Source organism: Protobothrops mucrosquamatus, unplaced genomic scaffold (assembly GCF_001527695.2).
Source record: "Protobothrops mucrosquamatus isolate PMUCROS unplaced genomic scaffold, P.Mucros_1.0 scaffold4791, whole genome shotgun sequence".
Lineage (NCBI taxonomy): Eukaryota > Metazoa > Chordata > Lepidosauria > Squamata > Viperidae > Protobothrops > Protobothrops mucrosquamatus.
In genome coordinates, this window is record NW_015390681.1 from 86675 (window position 1) to 97145 (window position 10471).

The 10471-nt window shown below is 50.0% G+C and overlaps 1 protein-coding gene across 1 annotated transcript; it reads left to right on the forward strand.

Moving 5' to 3' along the window:
• Positions 1-2532: 2532 nt before the first annotated feature.
• Positions 2533-7735, forward strand: MYC (MYC proto-oncogene, bHLH transcription factor). The gene is made up of 3 exons (XM_029286742.1): positions 2533-2538; positions 3738-4458; positions 6479-7735. Exons 2-3 carry the CDS (start codon positions 3753-3755, stop codon positions 7060-7062), a joined length of 1290 nt encoding a protein of 429 aa, XP_029142575.1. The 5' UTR covers positions 2533-2538; positions 3738-3752; the 3' UTR covers positions 7063-7735.
• The last annotated feature ends 2736 nt before the right edge of the window (positions 7736-10471 follow it).

The following is a 10471-nucleotide window of genomic DNA, read 5'->3' on the forward strand; positions in this document are numbered from 1 at the left end:
GGGGGGAAACAGCGCGCATTTCCAGGGAAATCGACTCGATTAAATCCAGTGGAAAAAGGAGATGCCTTTAGGGGAAGCTTCGGGCTTAATCCGGTCGCCGGCCGGCTGCAAAGCGGAGCGGCTCCTTCGATCTTGTGGGTCCAATTTGTCATACGCATTTTCACAACTCGGCTCCTCCGGTGCACGCCGCCTCGGAGAGGAGGAGGAGGAGGAGGAGGAGCAGGAAACCGATTTTAGCGCGGCAGGAATCAGTTGTTTGGAAATGCAAAAGCGACTTTTTTGCAAGAGCCATTTATATAAGGGGTTGCTGCGGAAAGAAGCCGAGGTCGCGTTCACACAACACACGAAACGAGGCGAAACGCTCCAAAGGTGGCTTATGTTCTCTTGGCCGTTTAGACGGGGGACGGGGGGGGGGGGTAGCCAGCATTATGTAAAAGAGGCAATTGTTATCGTTTCACGTGTTTAGAGTGATCGTGTGAAACCCAGGCCGTGCTTTAGAAGTATTTCCCAGCCAGCTCAGTAGCGCTGATCCCCGGGACCTACAACTTTAAATCCCTTCGCCTCTAAAGGGTAGGAAGTAATGTGGATTATCCCCTCTCCAACCCCTCCCCCCCCGCGTGTATATATTGAAAGAGTTGCGTCTGTAATTAAACTTTGAACTCGGTAACCTGCAACGCTGTTGGTCTCGCGTCGCCTTCTCACGAGCCCCGGGGCGAAGACAGCTTCTCCAGAGGCCGGGACGCTCTTTTCCTGCGTCCCGGAACCGTTGTCCTTAAGACACGGGTTGTGCGTTCCCACGAGCAGGTGCTTGCAACTCGGCTTCAATCTTGGTCTGGCTTGCAAGGTTACTTCGCAAGTAAACTGCACCGAACTTTTCCTCCGAGTAGTAGAGCCCCGGGAAAAACGCGTGTTTTCCACACACAACCCCATCTCAAAGCAGCTTTGGAGTGCACGGAGGTCGTGGGAACGTCGTTGCCTCCGCATTCCCAAAACGGAGAGCACGGCTGTTTTAGTGAGTTACCCACCTCGCTCCCCTTTCGCACCCCGATTCCAGGCTTGCACAATTCCGAAGTAAGCACTTATTCCCTCCCCTCCCCCAATAGAGAAACCTTTAAAATCGAGTTAGTGCGTGTTTGCTCAGAATTGCAAAACTGGGGGGGGGGGGTGGAGGAGAAAAATAATGCAATTCCTCCTCCCAAATCGCCCATCACCCCCGATTTTATTTTTATTTTTATTTTTTTTAAAAAAAGGTTCGACTTTTTTTTTCTTTTTTTTTTGCTTCGAGCTTCCTCAATCTGAAAGCGGGGCGTTGAGGGAGGAATACGGCCGAATTTACCCGGGCTGGCCGAGAAAGGCGCACCTCCTCCAGCCTTCCCCCGCAGCCGTTTGCAACCGGGAGAAGCCGCGTCGTGCCGCAAGCAGCACCCGGATCGTCTGCTCCTGCAAAACCCCCACCCCGCCCACCCCGCCCGTTGCACATACACACGCACACGCACTCGTGTCTTTTGCTCTGTTTACTTCCGCCGGCCCCCACCGTGGGCACGCGAGCCTAGCGCCGCGCTCGCCCCGCCGCTCCCCGGATCGCAGTGCAGAACCGGAGCCCCGGCGCGCGCGCTCCGGAGCCAGCCAGCCAGCCCGCCCGCCCGGCCTCCCCTCCCCTCGCTGCGGCAGCGCCCCTGGAAAAACCCCCCTTCCCTTTTGCAAGGTCGCCCCCTCCCCGCTTTTGGGGTGGGGGAGAAGAGAGAGAGAGAGAGAGAAACACACACACACACATGCACACACACAAAGAGGGGGGAGCCGGCCAGCCCACCCGTTTCCCCCTTTCCCTGCGCGAGCGTGTGTGTGGATTTCCCCCCCCCCTTTTTTTTTATTTTATTCTGCCCGCCTCTCTCGCTCGCCCGCCCGCCCGCCCGGTTCCAGCTTCTCACTATCCAGGCGTTTCTGCAAAGCGGGAGAGGGAGGGGTCGAGGGAGGGGGGGGGGCGGTTGGCGGGAAAAGAAAAGGCGGAGCAGCGGCCAAGGGTTTATAAAGCAAGCGGCGGAGTCCTGCAGCTCAGAGGCGACACGGGGGGAGGGAATCGGAGCTAACCGAGGAAGGAGGCGCTGCTGCTGCTGCTGTTTCTGCCGCCGCCGCCGCCAGCCGGGGCATAATAAATAAATACGAGCGTAGGGGATCCGCGCGTGCACGGAGCCCCACTCCCCTCCCCGCCCCCTTTTGCTTTCGCTCCCGAGCCGGCGCTTTTGAAAAAGGGCTTGACTCTCCAGCCTGGGATTCGGAGCGGGAGACGCCGCCGCCGCTGCCGCCGCCCGCGCTGCCGCCGTGGACTTACAATATCCGAGCGCCGTGTTTAAAGAGACGCCGAAGGAAGACGGTGCAACTGCGCGCCTTTCCCCCTTGGCGGGGTGGGTCTTTTGCAAAGACTTGGATTTTCCTCTAGAGATATATAGATATAGATATAGATATTTCTTTTTTTTTTTTTTTTTTTGCACCGATCTTGGACTCCCCAGCGCCGTCTTGGCCGGGATCTGAAAGGAACCGGTAAGTTTGGGAAGCGGCTGTCCGGCCGGCGTTTCGGCCGCCTCGTTTGCTCGCTCGCTCGCTCGCTCCGATCTCTCGGGCCGGGGCGCCAAAAGAAGGCGCGGGGGAGGCGGAATCGCGGAATCGATCCGCCGGGGGAAGGGAACGGGAAGCAACCTTCCTTAATGCCGCCTTCCGAGCCTTCTCCAAAGGCGGCGGGAAAGGAGCTTGCGCCGCCGGCGGCTGCTGCTTGCTGCAGTCAGAGAGGCTGGCGCGTTGCAAAACCCTCCGGGCGCGCTGGAAGACTTCGCCAGACGATTTGCGCTCCGTGCCCGGGTTCTCCTGCTTGAACCTTCCCCGTTTTGCCGGCCGCTTCCCCGGCCCGGACCTGCACCCGGCGAAGGTGGAAAGGGGGTGGGTGGGGGGAGGATCCGTTGGAAGGGGGAGAGCTGTTGTTGTCGGAATAGTCTTCTACGTGGTTTGCGGGGTGATCGAGCCGAAGTGACTTGGAGAGGCGGGGTGGGNAAAGAGGGGAGGTTTCCCGAGCCCGGAGCGCCACGAAAGTCGAGAGCGGCCGGCTCAGAGCGCGAACTACCGCGGAGGCGGCGGGAGCCGAGCGTAAATCCCGGACAGGCGTTGCTGGAAAGCTGCCCGCCTTCCTTTTTAAGGTGGCACCCGGGGGCGCTGGGGCATGAAGCCGGAGTTGAGCTGATTCTCGCTGGGTGGCGCCTCTCGTGGGGGGGGGGCGGCGGAGGAAGAGGGTGTAGCCGAAGCCACCCGGTAAAATGAGCCGCGCTTGGACGGCTGTCCCGCGCCTTTCTGCGCCCCAACGGAGCGGACGCATTCCGGGTCCCGGGCTCACCTGGCCAGACGCGTTGGCCAGCTGGCCGGGGAGAGAGCCCGGCTCTTGAGTAGCGCTGCGCCCCGACGCCTGCGTTCCGTGCTGGAGCAGCGCCCCGCTGGCTTCGGTTAATCCGAATTCCGGTTTTGTGACGTGTTGGTCGCTCCCAAATTCTCCAGCTGAAGAAGTGGGCTGAACGCGCGCCCCGGAGTGGTTGTAGAAGCGAGGTAGCGATTCCGGAGTAGTTGCCGTGCTAGTTTCCTCCGGGATGTCTCATTTCGTGGTTGGCGTTCTATTTAGAAGCAGGGTATAGAGTTGCCGGAGGTAGCAGCGACTGGCCCCCCATTAACCAGATCCCCCTTTTTCTCCTTCCTGCCAGGCACCCTCCAACGCCATGCCCCTAACTGTCCCGAGCTATCCCAGCCGGGCGTACGATTACGACTACGACTCAATTCAGCCCTATTTCTACTACGAGGATGAGGAGGAGAACTTCTACCTGTCCGGCCATCATCGGGGCTGTGAGCTGCAGCCTCCGGCCCCGTCCGAAGACATCTGGAAGAAATTCGAACTGCTGCCCACACCGCCCCTCTCGCCCAGTCGCCGATCCAGCAGCTTCCCTTCCAGTGCTGACCAGCTGGAGATGGTGACCGAGCTCCTGGGCAGCGAGGTGGTCAATCAGAGCTTCATCTGCGATCCGGACGATGACGCCTTTGTCAAGTCCATCATCATCCAGGACTGCATGTGGAGTGGGGGCTCGGCAGCAGCCAAACTCCAGAAGGTGGTCTCCGAAAAACTTGCTTCCTACCAGGCTGCGCGCCGGGACGGGGCGGGGGCCTCACTGCCCCTCCGCAGTGGGAACTGCAGCAGCAGTAGTAGCCTCCCGTTGTCTTCTTCGCAGACCTCTGCCTCTTCTCCCAGCAGCGCCTACCTGCAAGACCTGGGGGCCTCTGCGGCTGAGTGCATTGACCCCTCTGTGGTCTTTCCTTACCCACTGGGGGAGAAGACCCCCAAAGCTGTAGAAGCTGCTGCTGCCTCGCCTGACCCATGCCCAGCTTCCTTGCTGGGCCAAGATACGCCCCCAACCACCAGCAGTGATTCAGGTGAGCAGTGGGCTTCTCTTTTAGGGCCCCTTTAACACACTTGGGGGGTGGGTGGGGAAGGGGCTTCCCATTCTAGAAGGTGGGATTTGGGCTACCCGGGTGAAGGAATGGTCCCGGTGGTGCTTAGAACAGGCTCCCGGGCATTTGCAAAGCATGGACTTGTAGGTGAGGTGAGAAAGTTGTCAAACTGGAAATACTACACTTAGTATTATGATATTGCATACTGGAGTAATTCATTAGTACTGTTCCAGCCGCTACCAAAATCCAAAGCGGTGTGTTCATTCTCATGGACTATATATACATAACAGCTTTCTCAAGTTCAAGCTGGGAAAGTCTATGAGCAAACCTCAAAGAGTGGCACTTCTGAGCAAGCTTTTAGCTGGCTAACCAGGATACGGGGTAGCCTTTTTTACGTATTTTATTTTTAAACCAAGACCAAAACTGGCTTGTACTGTTTCCACCTGGCTACTTGCCTTTCAGTCGCCTGAAGCAGCTTGGAGTGGCTTGTTCAGCAGTGTGAACCACCCCAGCTTTCATGACTTCATCTCTCCTCTTCCAGGTGGCATGAATGAATATTCCCATTGTACAGATAGGCTCAGTGAGGCTGCGAGGGGGGTGGGGCTGGGATTCTGCCAGGCTGTTGAGAACTTACTAGGACTGAAAAGTTGGTTCTGCCACCTCGAAAAAGGAAGTTTCAGGCAGGGATTAAGAGCTGCCTGCCCCTTTTTTTGAGAGGAGGGGGGGGGGAGTTGAATGTTTGAATACCTTTTCCTCTTAAAGGGGGGGGAGAGAAAGCTTGAACATTCGGCTTCACTCTAGAAAGTTTTACTGACGTAGCCTCCCAGATAACGAAAGCCTAATGGAATGTCCTGCCTTTCCTTACATCACATGTTGGCTGGGCTGAACATTTGAGACCGCGTCTCCTCTCTCTCCCCTGCCCCAAATACTTCAGTTGCGCAGCAGCTCCCCTCCCAGCATATGTGTATACTCTTAGTACGCTGCCACGTTAGCGACACACATGGGCCGGGCTTCCCAGGAATTGCATTTCCTAGAAAAACTGGCCTGAGACAGATCAAAGCCAAGCTCCTTTTTCAGTTGGGTCTAATGGGGTCACCGCAGATCTTCTCCAGAGCGGGAACTTTAAACCCACTGGCTGGGCTTTAATCATGGCGCTTGTCCTCTGATTGACATATACCTGGTGAGAAGGGGGGGGGGAAGAGATTCAGAGGAGAGAGAAAAAGGAATGAGTTTTGGAGAATCATTGGGGATCATTCAGCCTGCTTTTTGGCATGCCTAGATAATAGGGTTGTGCCATTCCCAGAATAGGATAAGCAGGGAGGAATTGCTCCTGGCCATTAAAACTTAACAAAGAACTGGGTGTGGTTCCAAGGATTTTACACTTTCTCACATTACACACTCGTTTGTCTCTTCTTACATGCAGTAGTTGAGAATGTGTGGGGTGTGTGAAAGACAACATGTAGTGACCTTCCAAAGGCTGAAGGTCAGCTCCTACCATTCCTAAGTAGCCTGGAAATGAGGGATCGTGGGAATTGTAGTATTGCCACCTTCAGAGTGTAGTAACTTGGTTGTCTTCACCAGTGGTTGGAGGAAAAAAAAAAGCTGGCATATGGTAGATAAGGATGGGCCTTGGAGACAGAGGTCATCCCTGTTAAGTAGCCTAAAAATTCGCCTTTTTTTTTTGGCTGAGATGCTGCGCAGAGTTATGCAATGCTACAATTTCAACATCCGTGAGATGGCCAGGATTCAGTTAAGAGTTCTTTGGAATTGTCATCTTGGTAGAAATGTGTGGGGTTGTGTCCTCAATTGCATAACAAGCTAAGATCTGCCCTTTTTGGAGAGAAGCCCATTTTCAGAAGCCTGTGCATTTGTCATGTGTCTATAGTTCCTGGCACCCGTTTCCAGCTTGGCCAAGGCAGACAGATCAGGGGAGGCTAATCCCGCCTTTTTCTAGGGGGAAAATAAATTTTAACCTTATCTCTCTATCTTGTTTTTTCAGAAGAAGAAGAGGAGGAGGAGGAGGAGGAAGAACAGGAGGAGGAGGAAGAAATTGATGTTGTTACTGTAGAAAAAAGGCAACCTGCAACCAAGAAATCAGAGTCCACTGTTCACACATCTGGGGGACACAGTAAGCCCCCTCACAGCCCTCTGGTTCTCAAGCGCTGCCATGTCCCGATCCACCAGCACAATTATGCCGCCCATCCTTCCACACGCCACGAATACAGCTCCGCCAAAAGGCTAAAGTTGGACAGTGGTCGGGTTCTGAAACAGATCAGTAACAACCGCAAATGTTCAAGTCCGCGCACCTCAGACTCGGAAGAAAACGACAAAAGGCGAACACACAACGTCCTGGAGCGACAGAGGCGGAATGAGCTGAAACTGAGTTTCTTTGCCCTGCGTGACCAGATCCCCGAAGTAGCGAATAACGAAAAGGCTCCTAAAGTGGTCATCCTTAAAAAGGCCACCGAATACGTCCTCTCCATCCAGTCCGAAGAGCATAGACTTTTAGCGGAAAAAGAACTTCTGAGGAAGCGACACGAACAACTCAAAAACAAACTTCAACAGTTGAGGAACTCTTGTGTTTAAAAATAAATAAATAAATTGAATAAGTGTTGCTATTAATATTATTAAAGCCTATAAAACCTATAAACATTGGGAACAGAAGTGGACCTAGAAGGTGTGAAATATCAACCTGACATAAGTGTTGTCATCAACAACACCAACCCTGCGTAAATGTTATAATGGACTCCATTTTGTAAAACTGAAGAACTGTTGCGAATGCATGCCGAACAGCCATCCAGCATAAAGGCTGGATTTCTCCAAGCCTTGTCTAAGAACTGATGAAAATTTGGGGGTGCAAGCTTATGCTTGCAAAAGGGGTGAGGGTTGTATTTGGGGGGGGGATGAGTAATGAAGTTTTTCCACTTTCTTTTTTGTATTTAAAGCATTTTTCTCTTAAAAGTGATTTTGGACTAGCTGTTGTCAGAGTTGCTGTAAATATTTACACAGCCTAATGATATGTAAATATCTTTAATAAAAAAAATCTTTATAGAAAAGGTTAAAAAAAAAGAAGCCGTCAGCAGATCATTAAGATCACAACTTAATGGTTGTGGCAACTGAATTTATAAATTGTCTTGAATTTTTGGTGCCATAACATCTCTCACAGATTTTTGCTCATTCTTATTTAAGTACCTTTTTTGTCATTTTTTAAAAAGATCTGATTTTATTTTGTGTTTATAGATAAATAAACTATTTCCCGTAAAATTGTAACTAGCTATATAAGGTGTGTTTTCTTGGAAGTTTTTAAAGCAATGGAGTGTCCTGAAAGATCCTGAAACAGCAGTATGGATATTTATGGATTGAGTTATTAAATACCTAGAGAATTATTCCGATAGAGGACTGCTATGTATGCTCTCCTAATTTGTTATCTGTAGTTGGGGGGGCTCAGCCCCACCCACAAATATAAGTATGGTGTATTTCAGGTTAATGCCTGCCTCAGATTTGCAAAAGTTTGCAGAAGACTGAATCCTGCCGTGTAAGTTTGAAAGAGATAATACCCTGTTCAAAACACATCACATGGTACATCCTTGAAGACTTGTCAGTCATCCAGGCAGAATCATCGACATATTAAAATGCATTTTGGGGAGAAAACCCCTGAGGTTGGGGCGAGAGTTGGTACATTCCATCAACTCTGCCTAATTGATTTGCTCTGACTGATGAAGCTGGGTGAGCAGCGAAATGTCTCAACAAAAAAATTAATCCAGTTGCCACGACCTTTAGATACCTTTGCCTACCAGGATTCAATCTTGAGACATCACATAGTAATTAGCTAAATCAGGAACAGAATAACTGCTTATAACGAACTGCATATAATCCAAGGCTTTCCTTGAACAGTTCCCAAAACTGTCCAGTTTGCAAACTGGGAACCTAAGATGCGATAGTTTTAGCTTTTCATACATTTATTTCCATACTTCGTATGAATCGTGCATGCTAATGAAGGTTGCTCCTGGCACCTCAGCAAAACAGAAGGAAGCTTGAAATTCCACATTTCTCATTGCTGCTGTATGGAAAAAAAGTTTTAAATTGGGGGGGGGGGTTATGGGTTAGCATTGTAGTATAGTGTTAACACAACTTGGGCCGGAGTTAACAATCAACAACTTTTCAACAGCTGCAGATAGATTTGTCAGCTTCTGGCGTGAGGCCATCAGACAAGCGAAATGGTAGACTGGAGTGATGCAAGCCATACCTGACGTAGGTATGTTGCTGCTCCTGTTCTAAATGGGCAGCTTTGCCAAGACATGACCTGTCTCTCTTGTGTCAATTTCACTCACACTTCCACACCAACCCTGATGTCCTAAGTTACAACTGTATATTTGCAACAGGGTCTGTCTCTCCGGCAGCTTATACTGTAATGCATTGGGCCATAAATCAGTTTAGGGATCACCTTGACTAGGCCCATAGAAGACCCTCGGTTGCAAAATGTGCTTTAGCTGAGCACATGGACTGAACAGAGCCACTGATTTGAGGCTTGCATTCTGGGTTAATGGGGGAAGTGTTTTGCCCGAATCCAAGCTGGCTTATTTTGGGTCATTTGAAGCACGCGCTTTCTCAGTTACAATCCTAGTGACTTCATGCTGTCATCCTGATGCATTAGGATTTCACCTCCCATCATTCTTAGCCAGTGCATAGAAGGTCACCAATTCCTCCACCCCTATTACAATGAACTTTGTAGCTCTGAGGATCAAGCTATAGGTGCAAGAATTATAACTTTTTTTCACCCTTTTTAAAGAGACAGATGCAGATGTAATTGGTTTCTTCCCATCCGAAATAAGGAGTTTTGAGGGGCTGTCACGGCATCTTTATATTTTATGAATAAAAGGGAGTTAATTACAGAGTACCTTTCCTGAGTATTTATGCAGCTGGACCAAAAATTGGGATTAGGTTTACACAGAGGTAAGCTCCCCAAACAAATCCAATTCTGTATTAATACTAAGAGATCTCTGAATCTTTTCCTTCGTCCAAAAATGACTTCTGCAAGCCCAGGTATATAAATACAAACAACAAACTCCACATAAAACAAACACATTTCAGATGGAGTAACAGTTGGCAAGAACAGATTAAACTGAGATAATTTATCTGCCTAGTAAAACTGCTTAATTATTCTGGGGTATTGCAAAGATGCTTGCCTTTTGATTTGTTCTAAAGCACTGTATTCCATTGGTGCAATCTAATAGAGCAGATCTTTTCATAAGCATTTCTGCAATAGTTCAGAAAAGCTCTCTGAAGTAGTTTTATGGATACGCTGTATCTGGGTGGAGTTTATTTTTGTGGGGGGGGATGTACAGAAGTTTTCTTCCCTTCAGGGTGTGAGTTTCTTTTCCAGGGTGAATTATTTGTGCCTATAGACATGTCTGTCCTTAACCCAACTCTGGATTACAGTTATATCTCTCCTTTGGACCATACCAATAAGGATAACTATGCAGGAGCGCATGTTCCCTGTTGCTCTCAGGTGCTAGATGTTCTAGATTCTAGAAAATGGATCCCTTAATAGCTGGTAACCATCATAGCAATAAACTTTGCTTAGTAATATAGAAAATAGAAAATAGATGAGTTGAATAGTATTACTGGACTTCTTTTGAAAGATCTGTGACTTGCAAAAGAAGACAGGTTGAGGTGGAAGACATTTGCCCATACAGAGACCAGATATTGAATCCAGCTTGGTGGAACCTAATTATCCTACAGATGACTTTGAAGCATTGATTTGCCCAGAATTGTATAACTGGGAATGGAGGATGCAAGAAATTGGTTAATCTCCTGAAGTCCTTATAAGATAGAATCTTAGATGCAGAGTTCCTGAAATGAACACAAGGTGATAGGTAGGAGAAAAAAAATCCATGTCGACTAGCCCAGAATATTGTGATTGGATTATCATCATCTTTGTTCCAGGCTAGATTGGATTTGCCTATGGATGCCCGTCATTTCTACCTGGCTTGCA